At 69.8% G+C, this 21,058-nt stretch overlaps 1 protein-coding gene across 1 annotated transcript in view; it reads right to left on the reverse strand.

Moving 5' to 3' along the window:
* The window catches only part of RYR1 (ryanodine receptor 1), a 68,338-nt gene that overhangs the window by 42,516 nt on the left and 4,764 nt on the right, over window positions 1–21,058 (reverse strand). The window contains 22 exon segments of the mRNA XM_059833152.1: window positions 475–610; window positions 754–848; window positions 1,919–2,051; window positions 2,134–2,248; window positions 3,284–3,557; window positions 5,001–5,144; window positions 5,794–5,905; window positions 6,996–7,196; window positions 7,773–8,598; window positions 9,748–9,974; window positions 10,581–10,667; window positions 10,793–10,958; window positions 11,648–11,808; window positions 13,121–13,247; window positions 13,483–13,859; window positions 14,902–15,101; window positions 15,174–15,357; window positions 16,146–16,344; window positions 17,154–17,305; window positions 18,748–18,907; window positions 20,037–20,120; window positions 20,824–20,927. Of these exon segments, the coding sequence (XP_059689135.1) occupies window positions 475–610; window positions 754–848; window positions 1,919–2,051; window positions 2,134–2,248; window positions 3,284–3,557; window positions 5,001–5,144; window positions 5,794–5,905; window positions 6,996–7,196; window positions 7,773–8,598; window positions 9,748–9,974; window positions 10,581–10,667; window positions 10,793–10,958; window positions 11,648–11,808; window positions 13,121–13,247; window positions 13,483–13,859; window positions 14,902–15,101; window positions 15,174–15,357; window positions 16,146–16,344; window positions 17,154–17,305; window positions 18,748–18,907; window positions 20,037–20,120; window positions 20,824–20,927 (4,264 nt within the window).

The following is a 21,058-nucleotide window of genomic DNA, read 5'->3' on the forward strand; positions in this document are numbered from 1 at the left end:
CCGGGATAGGGACACAGGGACCCTCAGGGTGCCACAACAGGGACATGGGGGTACAGGGACCCCCGGGGTGCCGGGATAGGGACACAGGGACCCCCAGGGTGCCACAACAGGGACATGGGGGTACAGGGACCCCGGGGTGCCGGGATAGGGACACAGGGACCCCCAGGGTGCCACAACAGGGACATGGGGGTACAGGGACCCCGGGGTGCCGGGATAGGGACACAGGGACCCCCAGGGTGCCACAGCAGGGACATGGGGGTGTAAGGACCCTGGGGGGGGGGGCAAGGATGGGGCCACCGGGACCCCCCGGGGGGCACAGATGGGGTCAAGGGGATGCAGGGACCCGCGGGGTACCAGGACGGGGACGTGGGGGTGCAGGGACCCCCAGGGTGGCAGGATGGGCACACAGGGACCCCCCCCAGGGAGGGGACGTGGGGGTGACGCCTCTCTTTCCACATCCCCCCCCCCACTCACCGTTGACGAAGACGGCGAAGCGGAGGAAGTCGAGGTAGCGCTCACCCCCGCAGGGGTTCCAGCCGATGTCGGGGTACCCCTTGGAGAGCAGCATGGGGCAGCTCTGCAGCCCGCAGCTCGCCAGGTACGTCACCACCTGCGGCGGGCACCCACCTCGCACGGGGACCTCGCACGAGGACCTCGCACGGGGACCTCGCACGGGGACCTCGCACGAGGACCTCGCACGGGGGCCTCGCAGTGGGGGGACCGTGCCCCCCACCCCGTCCCCAGGGCACCCACCTTCTCCAGGTCCTGCTCCTTCAGGGCCAGCGCCAGCTCGTTGTTGTCGATGACGGAGGCGGCCGCCACGTCCAGGGGGGTCGAGCCCCGCATGCCTTTTTTTGGGGGGCGGGGGGAGAGCAGGGTGGGGGTCAGGGTGCTGGGGATGCTGCTTGTGGGCACCCGGGGCTGCCGCATGGCCGGGGAGGGGGGGCAGGCTGGGATCAGGGGGGTGCAGGGACCCCAGGGTGCCGGTTTGGGGGTGCAGAGACCCCAAGGGTGCCAGTTTGGGGATGCAGAGACCCCCAGGGTGCCAAATTTGGGGGATGCAGGGACACCAAGGGTGCCAAATTTGGGATGCAGGGACCCAAGGGGGCCAAATTTGGGGGTGCAGGGACCTCCAGGGTGCCAAATCTGGGATGCGGGGACCCCCAGGGTGCCAGTTTGGGGGTGCAGAGACCCCCCACGGTGCCAAATCTGGGATGCAGGGACCCCCAGGGTGCCAGTTTGGGGGTGCAGGGACCCCCAGGGTGCCAAATTTGGGGGGTGCAGGGACCCTCAGGCTGCCAGTTTGGGGGTGCAGAGACCCCCAGCGTGCCAGTTTGGGGATGCAGGGACCCCAAGGGTGCCAAGTCTGGGATGCGGGGAGCCCCAGGGTGCCAGTTTGGGGGTACAGGGACCCCCCACAGTGCCAAATTTGGGGGTTCAGGGACCCCAAGGGTGCCAAATTTGGGATGCAGGGATCCCCAGGGTGCCAGGCCGGGGGGTGCAGGGACCCCCAGGGTACCAGTTTGGGGATGCGGGGACCCCCCCACGGTGCCAAATTTGGGGGTTCAGGGACCCCAAGGGTGCCAAATCTGGGATGCAGGGACCCCCCCAGGGTGCCAAATCTGGGATGCAGGGAGCCCCAGGGTGCCAAATCTGGGATGCAGGGACCCACAGGGTGCCAGTTTGGGGGTACAGGGACCCCCAGGGTGCCAAATCTGGGATGCAGGGACCCCCCCAGGGTGCCAGTTTGGGGGTGCAGAGAACGGGAGGGGACCCCCAGAGGACTCGTCTCTCCGGGGATGCTGCTGGCGGCAGGCAGGGCAGGGGCAGGGCAGGGAGGGGGTGACGGGGGGGTGATGGGGGTGACGGGGGGTGACGGGGGGGTGATGGGGGTGACGGGGGGTGACGGGGGGCTCACCCAGGCCGATGCTGCTGTTCTCCAGCAGGTAGCCGAGGTGGTCGAACATGGAGCGCTGGTTCTGCCGGCTGATGCGGCAGAAGTAGCAGAGGAAGCGGCAGCAGTTGGTCACCATCTTGGGGAAGCGAATCTCCTGGGGGGGGGAAGAACCCGGGGGGTGTCAGGGGGCAGCGGGGGGTCCCGCGGGGTTGGGGGGGGCAGGGGAGGGGGCTCACCTTGGACTCGCCGCCGCCCAGCACGCTGACCATCACCTGCATGACGGTCTCGTGCATCCCCAGCGCCCGCATCAGGTTGGGGTGCTGGTAGAAGACCTTGTTGTTCATGATGTTCCTGGGGGGGGACACAAAGGGGGCGACGCGGGGGGGGGGTCACCGTGGGTGTCCCGAGGGTGCCCAGGCTAGGGAAAGTGGGGTGCCCCAGGGAGATGTGGGGTACCGGGGGGAGACAGGGTGCCCAGGGGGGAATATGGGGTGCTGGGAGGGCAGCGAGTGGCTGGGGGGGGACATGGGGTGCCCGGGGGGGACTGCTGGGTGCCCGGGGTGGGAGGCAGGGTGCCAGATGGTAATGCAGGGTGCCCGGAGGGGGATGTGGGGTGCCTGGAAGGGGACATGGGGTGCCCAGGGTGGGATGCAGGGCACCCGGAGGGGGACGTGGGGTGCCCGGAGGGGGACGTGGGGTGTCTGGACGGGTACACAGGGTGCCCGGAGAGGGATGTGGGGTGCCCGGAGGGGGACATAGGGTGCCCGGAGGGGGACACAGGGTGCCTGGGGGGATGCGGGGTGCCTGGAGAGGTACGTGGGGTGCCTGGAGGGAGACACAGGGTGCCCGGGGGCAGGACACAGGGTGCCCAGAGGGGGACGTGGGGTGCCTGGAGGGGTACGCAGGGTGCCCGGAGAGGGATGTGGGGTGCCTGGAGGGGGACGTGGGGTGCCCAGGGTGGGACGTGGGGTGTCTGGAGGGGTACGCAGAGTGCCCGGAGGGGGACGTGGGGTGCCCGGAGGGGGACACAGGGTGCCCGGGGGCAGGACGCGGGGTGCCCAGAGGGGGACGTGGGGTGCCCAGGGTGGGATGCGGGGTGCCCGGAGAGGGACGTGGGGTGCCCAGAGGGGGACGTGGGGTGCCCAGGGTGGGATGCGGGGTGCCCGGAGGGGGACGTGGGGTGCCCAGGGTGGGATGCGGGGTGCCCGGAGGGGGACGTGGGGTGCCCAGGGTGGGACGTGGGGTGTCTGGAGGGGTACACAGAGTGCCCAGAGGGGGACGTGGGGTGCCCGGAGAGGGATGTGGGGTGCCCGGAGGGGGACGTGGGGTGCCCAGGGTGGGATGCGGGGTGCCCGGAGGCGCCCAGGGCACGTCCCGCGCGCCCACCCGATGCTCTGTATCATGAGGTTCTCCTCCTCGGGGCCCATCTGGACGATGAGGAGGGAGCGGATCTGGCCCAGGCACTCCAGGAGGGCGGTGGTGTCGGGGACGGAGAGGGCGCTGATGGTGTAGGCCTTGGGGAGGGCGCGCACCAGCTCCCCCAGCCCGTCGTACTGCCGGTGCAGGAGGCTGAACATGGCGCGCACCAGCTCGGGGCTCTGGATGAAGGACTCCTGCGCCCAGTGCACCATCGTCTGCGAGATCAGCTCCTGCAGCGTGCCTGGGGACGGGGACAGCTGGGGCACCCCCGCGGGGACGGCTGGGCACCCCCGCGGGGACCGGGGACGGCTGGGGCATCCCCAGGGGGACGGGGACGGGTGGGTGGTGGCTTGGGGACAGCCTGAGCCCACCACAGCCTCGGGGACAGCATGGCTGGCACCTTGGGGACAGCCAAGCCATGCCTTGGGGACAGCCTGAGCCCACCACAGCCTTGGGGACAGCGTAGTTGGCACTTGGGGACAGCCAAGCCATGCCTTGGGGACAACTCTAGGTGGGTGGTGACTTGGGGACAGCCTGAGCCCACCACAGCCTCAGGGACAGCATGGCTGGCACTTGGGGACAGCCAAGCCATGCCTTGGGGACAGCCTGAGCCCACCACAGCCTTGGGGACAGCGTGGTTGGCACCTTGGGGACAGTCAAGCCATGCCTTGGGGACAACTCTAGGTAGGTGGTGACCTGGGGACAGCCTGAGCCCACCACCGCCTTGGGGACAGCATGGCTGGCACCTTGGGGACAGCCAAGCCATGCCTTGGGGACAACTCTAGGTAGGTGGTAACCTGGGGACAGCCTGAGCCCACCACCGCCTTGGGGACAGCATGGCTGGCACGTTGGGGACAGTCAAGCCATGCCTTGGGGACAGCCTGAGCCCACCACAGCCTCGGGGACAGTGTGGTTGGCACCTTGGGGACAGTCAAGCCATGCCTTGGGGACAACTCTAGGTGGGTGGTGACCTGGGGACAGCCTGAGCCCACCACCGCCTTGGGGACAGCATGGCTGGCACCTTGGGGACAGCCAAGCCATGCCTTGGGGACAACTCTAGGTAGGTGGTGACCTGGGGACAGCCTGAGCCCACCACCGCCTTGGGGACAGCATGGCTGGCACGTTGGGGACAGTCAAGCCATGCCTTGGGGACAGCCTGAGCCCACCACAGCCTTGGGGACAGCATGGCTGGCACGTTGGGGACAGTCAAGCCATGCCTTGGGGACAGCCTGAGCCCACCACAGCCTTGGGGACAGTGTGGTTGGCACCTTGGGGACAGTCAAGCCATGCCTTGGGGACAACTCTAGGTAGGTGGTGACCTGGGGACAGCCTGAGCCCACCACCGCCTTGGGGACACCTTGGTTGACACCTTGGGGATGGCACAGCCATGCCGTGGGGATGGCTGTGTTGGCATCTTGGGGACACCTTGGTTGACACCTTGGGGATGGCTGAGTTGGCTTCTTGGGGACATCCTGGCCATGCCTTGGGGACACTTCGGTTGGTGCCTTGGGGACACCTTGGCTGACACCTTGGGGATGGCCCAGCCATGCCGTGGGGATGGCCGCGCTGGCGTCTTGGGGCCACCCCACTTGGCGCCTTGGGGACAAGCCTGGCCGCGACCTGGGGACACCTCGGCCGGCACCCGGGGGCCACCCCCCCATCCCGCCCCCCCGTCCCCCCTCACTGGGCACCGGGGGCTCCTCGGGGGGGGTCTCCTCCTGCGCCGCCGTCCCGCGGAGCCCCACCACCTTCTGCACCAGCCCCAGCAGCCGCTGCCGCAGGGACGTCTCCTCCGCCTCCTCCTCCTCCTCACCCGCCAGCTCGATGCCTGGGGGGGCGCGGGGGTCACGGGGGGCCCAGAGGGGGGGCTCCCCACGGCCCCAAAGGGGGGGCGTCCCATGCTCCTGGGGGTCCCTGGGCTCCCCAGACGGGGGTCCCCATGCCCTCGGGGTCCCCGGGGTCCCTGGATGGGGGTCCCCATGCCCTGGGGGGGGTCCCCATGCCCTGGGGGGGGTCTCTGCAGCTGTCCTGGGGGCTGCCCCCGCACCCCTGGATGGTCCCCACACCCCAGGACGGGGGGTCCCCATTGCACAGAGTGACCCCGCGTCCCCCTTATATCGGGGGGCCTTAAAATGGGGGTCACCGCGCCCCGGGGATTGGGGGTCCCCCAGTGCCCCCCGGAGGGTGGGGGTGCCCATACTCTGGGTGGGGGTCCCTGCGCCCCTGGCGTGGGGGTATCCCCTTGTCCCCAGCGGGTCCTGGGGTAGGAGGTGCCCCCACAACCAGGATGGGGGTGTCCCTGTGCCCGGGGGGGTCCCTGTGCCCCTGGGGGGGTCCCTGTGCCCAGGGGGGTCCCAGTGCGCGGGGAGTGTCCCGGTGCCCAGGGGGGTCCCGGTGCCCCTGGGGGGGTCCCGGTGCCCAGGGGGGGGTCCCGGTGCCCAGGGGGGTCCCGGTGCCCGGGGGGGGTCCCATCTCACCGCAGTGTGCCAGCAGGTCGTTGTGGAAGTCGAGGAGCTCGTCACGGATGTCCTCGGGCACCGGGCACTCCTCCTCGTCCGCCCCCGCCTTGTACTGCAGCAGCATGTTGATCTGGGGGGGACATGGGGGACACGGGGGGACACCGGGGTCAGCGGGACCCGTCCCGCAGCCATCACCCCACATATACCCCCCACGCCTGTCCCCACGTCCCCATTCCCCGTGCACATCCCCACGGGTGTCCCCACGCACGTCCCGTGTCTTCGTGTATGTCCCTGTGTCCCCGTGCACGTCCTTCTGCACGTCCCCGTGTCCCCATGCACGTCCCCGCGGGTGTCCCCATGTCCCCGTCCCTGCTGGTGCCCACATGCACGTCCCCGTGTCCCCGTGCCCACCCTGGTTTCCCATGTACATCCTCATGCATGTCCCCATAGTTGTCCCCAAGCAGGTCCCTGCTTCCCATGCATGTCCCCGTGGGTGTCCCCACACATGTCCCCACTCCTCGAGGCCATCCCTGTGGGTGTCCCCACACCAGTCCCCGCTCCCCGTTGATGTCCCCTTGTCCCTGTGCATGTCCCCATTCCCCATGTCCCCACTCCCCGTGGGTGTCCTCATGCACATCCCCATGTCCCCGTGCCCCACCCCATGTCCCCATGCATGTCCCCATGCACATCTCCGTGTCCCATGTCCCCACTCCCCGTGGGTGCCCTCATGCACGTCCCCATGTCCCCATGCACGTCCCCGTGTCCCATGTCCCCACTCCCTGTGGGTGCCCTCATGCACGTCCCCATGTCCCCATGCATGTCCCCACATCCCCATGCACGTCCCGATTTCCTATGTCCCGAACTCCCCGCGGGTGTCCCCATGCACGTCCCCACGTCCCCGTGCCTGATCCCATGTCCCCGTGCATGTCCCCGCGTCCCCGTGCACGTCCCCGTTTCCCATGTCCCCACTCCCCGTGGGTGCCCTCATGCACGTCCCCATGTCCCCATGCCCGACCCCATGTCCCCACGTCCCCGTGCACGTCCCTGTGTCCCATGTCCCCACTCCCTGTGGGTGCCCTCATGCACATCCCCATGTCCCCATGCCCGACCCCATGTCCCCATGCATGTCCCCACGTTCCCGTGCACATCCTGGTTTCCCATGTCCCCAACTCCCCGTGGGTGTCCCCATGGGTGTCCCCGCTCCGGCGGCCGCCCCCCACCTGCTCCTGGGGGGGCGAGCGGAACTCGCGGGTGCGCCGGGCGGTCTCGGCGGCCGACATGGTGAGCGCCCGCATCAGCTGCCCGTAGCGGCGGCGTTGGTCGCGCTGCAGCCGCTCCACGTGCCGCTCCGAGAAGGCGACGATGGCCTCGACGCGGTGCTGCAGCTCCCGCTCGCAGAAGTACTGCAGCAGGTTGCACATCTGCGCCCGCAGCGTCAGTGGGGGGACAGGGGACAAGGGGGGGGGGGGCGGTCCCCAGGGATGCTGTCACCTGGGGTGACAGGGGAGCTGGGAGTGCGGCTTGGGGACCCCCCTGGGGGTCCCTGGGGACCGGAGCTGGGGACAGGGACAGTGGCCGCACCCCAGGGAGGGGATGTAAAGAGGGGACCCCAGGGAGGGGACATGGGGACTGGCACCCTGGGGACAGGAGCTGGGGACAGGGACAGCGGCTGCACCCCAGGAAGGGGACGCAGCGAGGGGACCCCAGGGAGGGGACATGGGGAGGGGACCCCAGGGAGGGGAGACGGGCACAGGCACCCCAGGGAGGGGACATGGGGACAGGCACCCTGGGGACAGGAGCTGGGGACAGGGACAGCGGCTGCACCCCAGGAAGGGGACGCGGTGAGGGGACCCCAGGGAGGGGACATGGGGAGGGGACCCCAGGGAGGGAAGATGGGCACAGGCACCCCAGGGAGGGGACATGGGGACAGGCACCCCAGGGAGGGGACAGGGACCACCCGGGGCTGTGACACCCCCCCCCGGGGAGGGTCCCCTCACCTGCAGCTTGACCGACTCGGGCAGCTTCATCTGCAGCAGCCCTTCCTCCAGCCCTTCCTCCTCCTCCTCCTCCTTCTGCTCCTCTTCCTCCTCCATCTCCCCCGCCTCGATGGCCTTCCTCCGCGCTTCCTCCTCCTCCTCCTCCCCCCCATCGGCCGGGGGGTCCCGCCGGGGCTCCCCGAAGACCCTGGGCTCGATCATCCGGAGGACGCGGCGCACGTCCTCGTCCCCCAGCGCGCCCACGGCCAGCAGCGCCGACACCAGCTTCAGCACGGGCACCAGCTGGAACTCCACGCTGCCGCCCACCGGGTCCCGGGCGTGGGGTCCCCCCCCGGCCACCGCCTCCGCCAGCATCCTGATGGCCCGCGCCCCCAGAGCCCCCAAGGGGATGCCGGGACTGAGCGGCGCCCGCCCGCCGCCGGCCGCCAAGACGAAACAAGGTTCGGCGAAATGGGGTTGGGGTTGCAAACAGGCGCTGGGACCCACGCCGGGGGGTCCGGGCGCTCGCCCGCCGTCGGGGAAGAGGGTGATGCTCTTGGTGGCTTCGGTCATGGGGATGATGAACTCGGCGCTCATGGAGGCGCGGGCGCGCTGGGCGGCGTCGAGGTGCATGGCCAGCAGCAGGTCGTAGTAGCCGGCCCGCAGCGGCCCCGGCAGCTCGGGGCTCTCGATGGCGAAGAGGAGCTGCGCCTGGTCCACGTGGCTGCAGAGCGCGTGGGCCACCCGGTTGTTGCCCAGGGCGCAGACGGCGCAGTACAGCTTCAGCGTGTGCCACTGGAACCGCAGCAGCTCCAGCTGCTCCGACAGCTCCATGATGTCGATGCACCTGGGGGGGGGGGACACGGGGGGGTCAGCACGGGACGCTTGGGTCCCCCGGGGATGGGACTCTGGGGACAGGACACCCAGATCTCCTGGGGATGGGACCCTGGGGACAGGACACCCAGATCTCCTGGGGATGGGACCGCTGGGGACAGGACACCCAGGTCCCCCGGGGATGGGACCCTGGGGACAGGACACCCAGATCTCCTGGGGATGGGACCCTGGGGACATGACACCCAGATCTCCTGGGGATGGGACCCTGGGTCCCCTGGGGATGGGACCCTGGGGACAGGACACCAAGGGTCTCCTGGGGATGGGACCCTGGGGACAGGACACTCAGGTCTCCTGGGGATGGGACCGCTGGGGACAGGACACCCAGGTCTCCTGGGGATGGGACCCTGGGGACATGACACCAAGGGTCCCCTGGGGATGGGACCGCTGGGGACAGGACACCCAGGTCTCCTGGGGATGGGACCCTGGGGACAGGACACCCAGATCTCCTGGGGATGGGACCCTGGGGACAGGACACCAAGGGTCTCCTGGGGATGGGACCCTGGGTCCCCTGGGGATGGGACCCTGGGGACAGGACACCCAGGTCTCCTGGGGATGGGACCGCTGGGGACAGGACACGCAGAGTGTCCTGGGGATGGGACCCTGGGGACATGACACCCAGGTGTCCTAGGGATGGGACCCTGGGTCCCCCGGTGATGGGACCCCTGGGTCCTCCGAGGTTGGGACCCCTGGGGACATGACACCAAGGGTCTCCTGGGAATGGGACCCTGGGTCCCCTGGGGATGGGACCCTTGGGGACCCTGGGGATGGGATGACTAGGTCCCCTGGGGATGGGTCCTCGGGGTCCCTTGGGGGTACAACACTTAGGTCCCCAAGGGGTGGGACCTCTGGGGTCTCCTGGGGCGGGACCCCCGGGTCCCCTGGGAGTACAACACCTAGCTCCCCCGGGGACGGCACCCCTGGGCGCCTGGGAAATGGGACACAACATCAGAGTCCCCTCAGGGCAGGACATACGGGTGTCCCCTGGGGCTGGGAGACATCAGGGTCCCCCGGGACATGATGCCGGGGTCCCCTGGGTTGCAGGACACCAGGATGCGGGGTTCCCCTGGGACGGGGGCACCAGGGCAGGACGGGGGTCCCCGACCTGTTCTCCTCGGGGATGTGGAGGGCCATCATGACGAGGGGCTCGGTGCACTCCACCACCCAGCCCTGCCGCTCGCCCAGGCGGGTGGTCTCCACGGCCAGGAACTCGTTGGGCATGCGGCTCCAGGTGACGGGCGTCAGGAGCTGGATGGCCAACCGCGGCGGGCACTGCGGCTCCGGGTTCTTCCGCTCGCTGCTGAACATGGCGGCCGAGATGGGCATGATGTTCTGCGGGGACACGGGGGGCGTGAGACGGGGGGACCCAGGTGTCCGGGATGCCTGCTGACCCCCCCGAGACCCCCAGCACCCCCAGTGGTCCAGGCTCCCCTTGGTCCACCTTGTAGACCCCAAGACCCCCCCAAAGACCCCCACCACCCCCAGTGGCTCCCCTTGGCCCCCCTTGTAGACCCCAAGACCCCCCCTGAAGACCCCCACCACCCCCAGTGGTCCAGGCTCCCCTTGGCCCCCCTTATAGACCCCAAGACCCCCCCAAAGACCCCCAGTGGCTCCCCTTGGCCCTCCTTGTAGACCCCAAGACCCCCCCCAAAGACCCCCACCACCCCCAGGGGCTCCCCTTGGCCCCCCTTGTAGACCACAAGACCCCCCCAAAGACCCCCAGTGGCTCCCCTTGGCCCCCCTTGTAGACCCCAAGACCCCCCCTGAAGACCCCCACCACCCCCAGTGGTCCAGGCTCCCCTTGGCCCTCCTTGTAGACCCCAAGACCCCAGCACCCCCAGGGGTCCAGCTTCCCCTTGGCCCACCCTGTAGACCCCACTATCTCCCCATAGACCCCACTGCCTCCCCCAGGGGTGACCGGGGGGGCCCAGGCGTCACCTTGAGCTTGCCCAACTCGAACTGGATGACGTTCTGGCTGGTGGGGAGGGCGAAGACGGCCGGGAAGAGCTTGGTGTTGGGTTCCACCTGCGCGGACGGACGAAGGCGCTGAGACCAGGGATGGAGCCGCCGAGCGCCCGGGATGGCGACGGGACCCCCCCCAGCCTTCACAGGGGGGACCATGGGGGTGCGAGGAGGGGGGGCCGTCCCACCTGGAAGAAGGTGTTGATCTCCTTGCCGTTGGCGGTGAAGGTCATGAGGCCGGTGGCCAGGTCCACCAGGCAGCCGATGACCAGGTCGGTGTGGCTGACCCGCGCCTGCTGCGTGGTGCTGGCGAACTCCCCCCCCCACACCATGTAGCAGTTGCTCCGCTTGATGCTGGTGGGGGGGGGGAAAGTGGGGTGCTGGGGGGGCAACCTTCCCCATCACCCCCCCAGGGATCCCCCAGGTCCTGGACCCCTTCCCCATCGCCCCCCCAGGGACCCACAGGTCCTGGACCCCTTCCCCACCGCCCCCCAGGGACCGCCCAAGTCCTGGACCCCTTCCCCATCGCCCCCCAAGAGACACCCCCAGGTTCTGGACCCCTTCCCCATTGCCCCCCAAGACCTGGACCCCTTCCCCATCGCCCCCCCATTGCCCCCCAAGTCCTGGACCCCTTCCCCATCGCCCCCCAGGTCCTAGACCCCTTTCCCATCGCCCCCCAAGACCTGGACCCCTTCCCCATCGCCCCCCCATTGCCCCCCAAGTCCTGGACCCCTTCCCCATAGCCCCCCACGTCCTGGACCCCTTCCCCATCGCCCCCCCAGGGACCCCCCAAGTCCTGGACCCCTACCGCACCGCCCCCCAGGGACCCCCCAAGTCCTGGACCCCTTCCCCATCGCCCCCCCAGGGACCCCCCAAGTCCTGGACCCCTTCCCCATCGCCCCCCAAGACCTGGACCCCTTCCCCATCGCCCCCCAGGGTCCCTCCAGTCCCGTGCCCCTTCCCTGTCCCCCCCCGGGGATCCCAGTTTGGGGGTCCCAGCTCAGGGGTCCCCTTCCCCGATGCCCGGCAGACCCCCGCGGTACCTGTCGTGCACGTTGCCCTTGTCATCGCCCATGGTGACGGTGACGGTGCGGACGCGGGAGAGGTCGAAGGCGGGGTCGTGCTGGTGGAAGTCGGGGGTCACCCACCCCACCCAGACGCTGGAGGGCTCCTGTCCCGCGAAGATCCGCACGGAGTAGTAGTACTGGGGGCAGAGAGGTCAGGGGGGCACCAGGGCAGGGACCGGGATGGGGACAGGGATGCAGGGATAGGGGACAGGATGGGGACAGGGATGGGGACAGGGATGCAGGGATAGGGGACAGGATGGGGACAGGGACAGGGATGCAGGGATAGGGGACAGAGATGGTGACATGATGGGGACAAGTATGCAGGAATAGGAGACAGGGATGGGGACAGGGATGCAGGGATAGGGGACAGGGATGGTGACATGATGGGGACAAGTATGCAGGAATAGGGGACAGGGATGGGGACAGGGATGCAGGGATAGGGGACAGGGATGCAGGGATAGGGGACAGGGATGGAGACAGGGATGGAGACAGGGATGGAGACAGGGATGGAGACAGGGAAGCAGGAACAGGATGGGGACAGGGATGCAGGGATGGGAGCGGGGTGGGGACAGGGATGCAGGGATGGGGGACAGGATGGGGGACAGGGATGGAGACAAGGAAGCAGGAACAGGATGGGGACAGGGATGCAGGGATAGGGGACAGGATGGGGACAGGGATGGGGACAGGGATGCAGGGATAGGGGACAGGATGGGGACAGGGACAGGGATGCAGGGATAGGGGACAGAGATGGTGACATGATGGGGACAAGTATGCAGGAATAGGGGACAGGGATGGGGACAGGGATGCAGGGATAGGGGACAGGGATGGTGACATGATGGGGACAAGTATGCAGGAATAGGGGACAGGGATGGGGACAGGGATGCAGGGATAGGGGACAGGGATGGAGACAGGGATGGAGACAGGGATGGAGACAGGGATGGAGACAGGGAAGCAGGAACAGGATGGGGACAGGGATGCAGGGATGGGAGCGGGGTGGGGACAGGGATGCAGGGATGGGGGACAGGATGGGGGACAGGGATGGAGACAAGGAAGCAGGAACAGGATGGGGACAGAGATGCAGGGTCAGGGATGGGGACAGGGATGCAGGGATAGGAGCGGGGTGGGGACAGGGATGCAGGGATGGGGACAAGGAAACAGGGATGGGGGATAGGATGGGGACAGGGATGGGGACAGGGATGCAGGGATGGGGACGGGAGAGGGACAGGGGTACAGGGGTGGGGACACAGGGGGACGAGGGAGCGGGGACAGGGGACAGGATGGGGACCAGGGGGATGGGGACCACGGGCTGCCGGGATGAGGACAGCGGGGCACGGATGGGATGGGGGTGCCGGGACAGGTACCACAGGGTGCTGGGGTGGGGGTCAGGGTGCCACGATGGGGGACGGGGACACCGGGATGGGGGTTTCGGGGGGGCCACCCCCCACCTACCGTGGTGGTGTTCATGATGACCTCGGGGTCGTCGCGCTCGTCGGGGACCACGTCCTCCTCGAGGCGGGGGACAGTGGGCACCGCGGGGGGGGGCGAGAAGGGCGTCTTTCTGGCCTTGAACAGGAACCTGGGGGGCACGGGGGGGTGAGGGGGGCAGCCAGCCCCACGCGCCCCACAGCGGTGACCTCCACGGCCCTGCGCACCCCACAGCCGTGTCCCCCAGGACCCCACCACGCCCCCGTGCACCCCACAGCCCCGCTGTGGGGCAATGCCCCCCACGCACCCCAAAACCCTGAGATGGGGCAATACCCCCACGCACACCCCCCCCAGCCCCGCCGTGGGTCCCCCCCGTCCCCACTCACCCCCTCCGGGTTTTGCCCTTCTCGGTGGTCGCATCCTTCTCGTTCTCGGCGCGGGGCTGGTCCCGGGGGGCCGGGGTGGGGGGACCCCCCCCGGGCCCCTTCTCGCCCTCGCCCTCGCCCTCGGGGTGCCGGGGCCCGGCCGAGCGACGGAGGCGCTCGAATTCGGAGAGGGGCTCGAGGCTGACGTCCTCGGGGGGCTCGGGGGGGGCCTGGGGCAGGGGGGTGGCCCCGGGGGTGCAGCGGAAACGGGGGTGGAACTGGACGGGGAGGCTGAGGCGGAGGAAGAGGAGCTCGGGCGGCGCGGCCGGGGAGCCGGGGGCACGGTGGGCCAGCCGCAGGCATGGCGGCGTCTCCACCGTCCCGTCCATCCGCGTCACCTGCGGGGACCCCCCCGGGAGGCGTCAAGGGCAGGGGGCAGGGTGGGGGCTGCACCCAGGGACCCCCGCGGCGATGGGCATCCTCCCCCTGGGGCGGGGTCCCCATTGGGGTTGGGGACCCCTCGGGGATGGGCATCGCCCCATTGCGGGGACCCCATTGGGATTGGGGGACCCCTCAGAGATGGGCATCGCCCCATTGTGGGGACCCCATTGGGATTGGGGACACCTCGGGGATGGGCATCGCCCCATTGTGGGGACCCTCAGGGATTGGGGACCCCTCGGAGATGGGCATCGCCCCATTGCGGGGACCCCATTGGGGTTGGGGACCCCTCGGAGATGGGCATCGCCCCATTGTGGGGACCCCATTGGGGTTGGGGACCCTTGGGGATGGGCATCGCCCCATTGCGGGGACCCTCAGGAATTGGGGACCCCTCGGAGATGGGCATCACCCCATTGTGGGGACCCTCAGGGATTGGGGACCCCTCGGGGATGGGCATCGCCCCATTGTGGGGACCCTCAGGGATTGGGGACCCCTCAGTGATGGGCATCACCCCATTGTGGGGACCCTCAGGGATTGGGGACCCCCACACCAAAAGGCATCACTAACTTGGGGACACCCAGGGATTGGGGGACCCCTTACACCCTGGGACCCTGCAGGGATGTGCATCACCCAGCCCCGGGGACCCCCGGGGACCCCCCCAGCACCATGCATCACCCGTCCCCGGGGATCCTCAGGGACCAGGGACCCCCCCTGCACCCAGGGACCATGCATCACCCATCCCTGGGGACCCCCGGGGACCCCCCCAGCACCATGCATCACCCATCCCCGGGGACACCCCCGGCACCGCCCATCGCCCGTCCCCGGGGACCCTTGGGGACGCTCCCGGCACCGTGCATCACCCATCCCCGGGGACCCCCGGGGACCCCCCCTGCACCGCCCATCGCCCGTCCCCGGGGACCCTCCCAACCCGGGGACTCCCGTCGCCACGACGCCGGTGGGACCACCCCACCCCGGCCCCCCCGTGCTCCCCCATGCCCTGACCTCCAGCTGGGGGTGGTCGGGGGGCACGGGGACGAACTGGGGGAGGCTCTTGCTGAACCAGAGGGTGATGGGGCGCTTCATGTTGATGGCGAAGGGCTCGTAGCCCTCCTGCAGCCCGCAGATGCTGAAGAACCGCAGGCTGCCCACCTCCTGCCCCAGGTTCAGCCGCCCCTCCTGCTCCAGCCCCAGGCTGCACACCGCACGAAGCCTGCGGCGGGTCACGGGGGTCAGCGTCCGGCCCCCCGCCGCTTTACGGGGCCCCCCGACCCGCCGCGCCTCACCCTCGCCCACGTCGAAGTCCTTGAAGGCCAGCTCGGAGCCGGCGTCGCTGATGAGGACCTCGCCGTTGAGGGTGAAGGTGATGTGGCTCTCGGTCAGGTCGATCATGCAGCCCACCACGTCCCCCGCCTGCCAGGTCCGGCCGAAGGGCTCGCTGCCCACGTGCCAGCGCTGCGCCTGGGGGGGACACGGGGGGCGGGGGTCAGGGGGGGTCTGGGGGCAACGGGGGACCCGGGGGACCTGCGGTGATGGGACATATGGGGACCAAGGGGGACCAGGGGCATGGCAGGCAACGGGGGACCCAGGGCACTTGGGGCGCTGGTGGCATTTGGGGCACCTGGGGGGATTGGAGGGGACTTGGGGTGATGGGGGACCCGGGGACATATGGGGACCTGGGGGCAACGGGGGACCCGGGGGACCTGTGGCAATGGGGACATATGGGGACCAAGGGGGACCAGGGGCATGGCAGGCGACGGGGGACCCAGGGGACTTGGGGTGCTGGTGGCATTTGGGGCACCTGAGGGGATCGGGGGGGACTTGGGGTGATGGGGGACCCGGGGACAATGGGGACCTGGGGGACCCGTGGGGTGGGTGGCATTTGGGGACCAGAGGGGACCAGGGACAATGGGGGACCCGGGGCATCAGGGGCTATGGGGGGTTCTGGGGGGGGCAATGGGGGTCCCAGTGGGCTATGGGGGTCCCGGGGGGGCTGTGGGGGTCCCGGGGGGGTTCTGGGGGTCCCGGGAGGGCTCTGGGGGTCCCGGGGGGGCTGTGGGGGTCCCGGGGGGGTTCTGGGGGTCCCGGGAGGGCTCTGGGGGTCCCGGGGGGGCTGTGGTGGTCCCGGGGGGGTTCTGAGGGTCCCAGGAGGGCTCTGGGGGTCCCAGGGGGGCTGTGGGGGTCCCAGGGGGGTTCTGGGGGGTCCCGGGGGGGCTGTGGGGGTCCCGGGGGGGCTGTGGGTCTCTCACCCGGTGCCCGTTGAAGACGTAGGCGAGGTCGTCGGCGCCCAGCTCGGTGTCGGGGCGCAGGTGGGGGCGCGCCCACCCCACCCGCATCTCCCCGGTGGTGACGGCCTCGAACTCGAAGTACCACTTCCCGGTGCGCACCGCGTAGCTCCGCTCCGCACGGAAGATGCGCGACCGGTCCCCCCGGCCCCGCGGCACCCCCCTGGGCAGCTGGGGGGGGCACGGGCCGTCGGCACCCCCAAAGGGCACCCTGCACCCTCCCGGTACCCCAAACAGCACCCTGCACCCCAAAGGGCACCCTGAACCCTCCCTGGACCCCCAAACAGCACCCTGTACCCCAAAGGGCACCCTGCACCCTCCCTGGACCCCCAAACAGCACCCTGCACCCCAAAGGGCACCCTGCACCCTCCCTGTGCCCCCCCAAACAGCACCCTGTACCCCCAAAGGGCACCCTGCACCCTCCCTGCACCCCCAAACAGCACCCTGCACCCCAAAGGGCACCCTACACCCTCCTCATGCCCTGAAGGGCTCCTTGCACCCTCCCTGTACCCCAAAAGGCCCCTGCACCCCCTCTGCACACCCCAATAGCACCCTACACCCTCCCTGCACCCCCCAAACAGCCCCACTGCGCCCTCATTGCACCCCCCCAATAGCACCCTGCACCCCCAAAGAGCCCCCTGCGCCCTCATTGCATCCCCCAAAAGCCCCCTGTGCCCTCCTTGCACCCCCAAAATCCCCACTGCGCCCTCCCTGCACCCCCAAAAGCCCCCTGCGCCCTCCTTGCACCCCCAAAATCCCCACTGCACCCTCCCTGCACCCCCAAACAGCCCCCTGCGCCCTCCCTGCACCCCCAAAGAGCCCCCTGCGCCCTCCCTGCACCCCCAAAATCCCCACTTGCGCCCTCCCTGCACCCCCAAAGAGCCCCCCTGCGCCCTCCCTGCACCCCCAAAGAGCCCCCCCGCGCCCCCCCTGCCCCCCAAAGGGCCCCCCGCGCCCCGCAGCCGCGGGCACTGACGGCTCTCCTGGTCGGGGGGCTCGATGTTGTAGCCGTAGCCGAGGAGGGTGCGCACGGCCTGGCACAGGCTCTCCCGGTTGGTCCTCTTGGTGCGCTCGTCCAGGAGGTGGTACGGCACCAGCCGCGGGTTCCGCTTGTTCTTGATGTCCTGCGGGCGCGGGACGGTGGCACGGGGACACGGGGACACCGCCGTGGGCATGGGGACACGGAGACATCGCCGTGGGCATGGGGACACCACCACCGTGGGCATGGGAACGTTGGGGCATAGGGATGTGGGGACATCACTGGGGGCATGGGGACACCACCACCATGGGCACGGGGACATGGGGACACCGCCGTGGGCATGGGGGCATGGGGACACGGGGGCGTGGGGACACCCACCACCGTGGGCATAGGGACACGGGGACACGGAGACATCGCCGTGGGCATGGGGACACCACCACCATGGGCACGGGGGTGTAGGGGCACGGGGACACGGGGACACTGCCGTGGGCATGGGGACATAGGGACACGGGGGCGTGGGGACACCACCACCGTGGGCATGGGGACACAGGGACACCACCACCATGGGCATAGGGACATGGGGGCAGGGGTACACAGGGACACTGCCATGGGCATGGGGACACCACCAGCACGGGCATGGGGACATTGGGGCATGGGGACGTCACCAGGGGCATGGGGACACCACCACCATGGGCATGGGGACACGGGGAACACCGCCATGGGCATGGGGGCATGGGTCACCACCGTGGGCATGGCAACATCAGTGCCGTGGGGACACCACCACCATGGGCATAGGGACATGGGGACACAGGAACACTGCTGTGGGTATAGGGACACCACCACCATGGGCATGGGGGACATGGGGACACGGGGGCACGGGGACATCGCCTTGGGCATGGGGACACCACCACCATGAGCATGGGATGTAGGGGCATGGGGACACTGCTGTGGGCACGGGGACGCCACCACCATGGGCATGGGGACATGGGGGCATGGGGACACCACCGTGGGTACAGGGATGCCACCACCATGGGCATGGGGATGCCACCACCATGGGCATGGGGACATGGGGACATTGCCGCCATGGGCACAGGGACATGGGGACACCACCGCTGAGGGCACGGGGATATCACCATGAGCATGGGGACACGGGGACATGGCCATGGGCACAGGGACGGTGCCACCATAGGCACGGGGGGCACAGGGACATCACTGTGGGCACGGAGACACGGAGACACCACCTTTGGCATGGGGACAAGGGGACACCCACAGCCCTGGACACGGGGACAAGGGGGCTCAGAGCACCCACAGCCACGGGCACAGGGCCATGGGGACGTGGGGGGCCACGGGGGACGGTGGACATGGGGATGTGGGGGGCCACAGGGACGTGGGGGGCCATGGGGTGGGGGGCCATGGGGTGGGGGGCCATGGGGATGTGGGGGGCCACGGGGCGGCCATGGAGGACCCTCAACCCTAAGGAGGGGCAGACGCGGAGATGGGGATGGGGGGCCGGAGCCGGTCGGGGGGGCCGGGGGTTGGGGGTCCCGGGGGGTCCCGGGGGTCCGGGGGTCGGGGGGTGCCCCCCACCTGGAGGGTGCTGTAGGTCCAGCCCTGCTGGACGCGGTCGCGGGCCCAGACGTTGTGCCCGTTCTCGGCGAGGCGGTCGACCAGCGTCAGCTGCGCCGGCGTCAGCTTCACGTGCGCCAGGTCCAGCGGCGCCGGTTTGTACCCGTTGGACATGGTGTACCTGGGGGGGGCACCGCCTGAGACCCCCGCCGGCCCCCCCGCCCTCCGCTGGGGCCCCCGAGCCGGGACCCCACAGAGACCCCCAACCGGGACCCCCCCAGAGACCCCCAACCGGGACCCCAACAGAGACCCCCAAACTGGGACCCCAACAGAGAGCCCCAACCGGGATCCCCTTCCCAGAGACCCCCCAAACTGGGACCCCCTTTCCAGAGACCCCCCCAAACTGGGCCCCCCCTCCAGAGACCCCCAAACTGGGACCCCAACAGAGAGCCCCAACCGGGGACCCCCCCAGAGAGTCCCCAAACTGGGACCCCCCAGAGACCCCCAAGCGGGATCCCCTTCCCAGAGACCCCCCCAAACTGGGACCCCCCTCCAGAGAGCCCCAACTGGGACCCCCCCCGAGAGTCCCCAAAATGGGACCCCGACAGAGACCCCCAACTGGGACTCCCCCCCAGAGACCCCCAACCGGGACCCCAACAGAGACCCCCAAATGGGATCCCCTTCCAGAGACCCCCCCAAACTGGGACCCCCCTCCAGAGAGTCCCCAAAATGGGACCCCCCTCCAGAGAGACCCAAACTGGGACCCCCTTTCCAGAGACCCCCACCGGGACCCCCCCGAGAGAGCCCCCAAAATGGGACCCCCCAACTCAGACCCCCTTCCCAGAGACCCCCCCAACTGGGACCCCCCCCCCAGAGACCCCCCCAAACTGGGACCCCTCTCCAGAGAGCCCCAAACTGGGACACTGCCCCCAAACTGGGACCCCCTTTCCAGAGACCCCCCCAAATTGGGATCCCCCCCCTCCAGAGAGCCCCGAACTGGGACCCCCTTTCCAGAGACCCCCCAAACTGGGACCCCCCCCTCCAGGAAGCCCCAAACTGGGACACCCCCAAGCTCAGACCCCCCCCTCCAGAGACCCCCCAAACTGGTACCCCCTCCAGACATCCCCAAACTGGGACCCCCCAAACTGGGACCCCCCAGTTGAGCCCCAAACTGCAGACCCCCAACCAGACACCCCCCAACCCCCCCCCAGACTAGTAATCCCTCCAGACCAGTACCCCCCCCCCCCAAACTGGGACCCCCCCAAACCCGGTGGCTCGGGGGGGGGGGGGGGGGCCGCCCCCCAACTCACGTTTTGGGGAGTTTGATCTTTTTGAGGTTCTCCTCGGCTTTCTCGTCGGCCATACCCACGTGGCAGCCCAGCGCCAGCAGGGTCCTGGGGGGCACGGGGTGAGGGGGGACCCCAAAACCCAGCCCACCTGGTCTGGGGGGGCACAGCGTGGGGGGGACCCCAAAACCCAGCCCCAAACCCCAGCCTGGGGGGGCACAGCATGGGGGGGACCCCGAAACCCAGCCCCAAACCCAGCTTGGGGGGGGCACAGCGTGAGGGGGACCCCAAAACCCAGCCCTCAGCCCAGTCTGGGGGGGCACAGCGTGGGGGGACCCCAAAACCCAGCCCCAAACCCAGCCTGGGGGCGCGGGGTGAGGGGGGACCCCAAAACCCAGCCCGCCTGGTCTGGGGGGGCACAGCGTGGGGGGACCCCAAAACCCAGCCGTTAGCCCATTCCTGGGGGGGGACACCCCAAAACCCAGCCCTCAGCCCATTCCAGGGGGGGACACCCCAAAACCCAGCCCTCAGCCCGGTCTGGGGGGGGGCACAAGGTGAGGGGGGACCCCAAAACCCAGCCCACCTGGTCGGGGGGGGACAGCGTGGGGGGGGACCCCAAAACCCAGCCGTTAGCCCATTCCAGGGGGGGGACACCCCAAAACCCAGCCCTCAGCCCATTCCGGGGGGGGACACCCCAAAACCCAGCCCCCAGCCCAGTCCGGGGGCACATGCTAAGGGGGGGCACCCCAAAACCCAGCCCCAGCTCCTCTTCCCAGCCCCCCCCGACGCCCCCCCCGACGCCCCCCCTTACTTGAGGGTCTCCCCCGACATCTGGAGGTTGTACCCCCGCTCGGGCTCGGGCAGGCTGTGGAAGCTCAGCAGACAGGGGTGCAGCCGCCGGTTGTCGTCCCGGATCTGGGGGGGCCGCGGGGTCAGCACCCCCCCGGGGGGCCCCCAAAACCCCCCTCCTGGCGGGGGGGCTCACTGCACCCCAGGAGGATGTGGGGGGGCTCAGGGGGGTCTCATTGCATCCCAGGAGGATTTGA

This window comes from Gavia stellata, chromosome 41 (assembly GCF_030936135.1).
Source record: "Gavia stellata isolate bGavSte3 chromosome 41, bGavSte3.hap2, whole genome shotgun sequence".
NCBI lineage: Eukaryota > Metazoa > Chordata > Aves > Gaviiformes > Gaviidae > Gavia > Gavia stellata.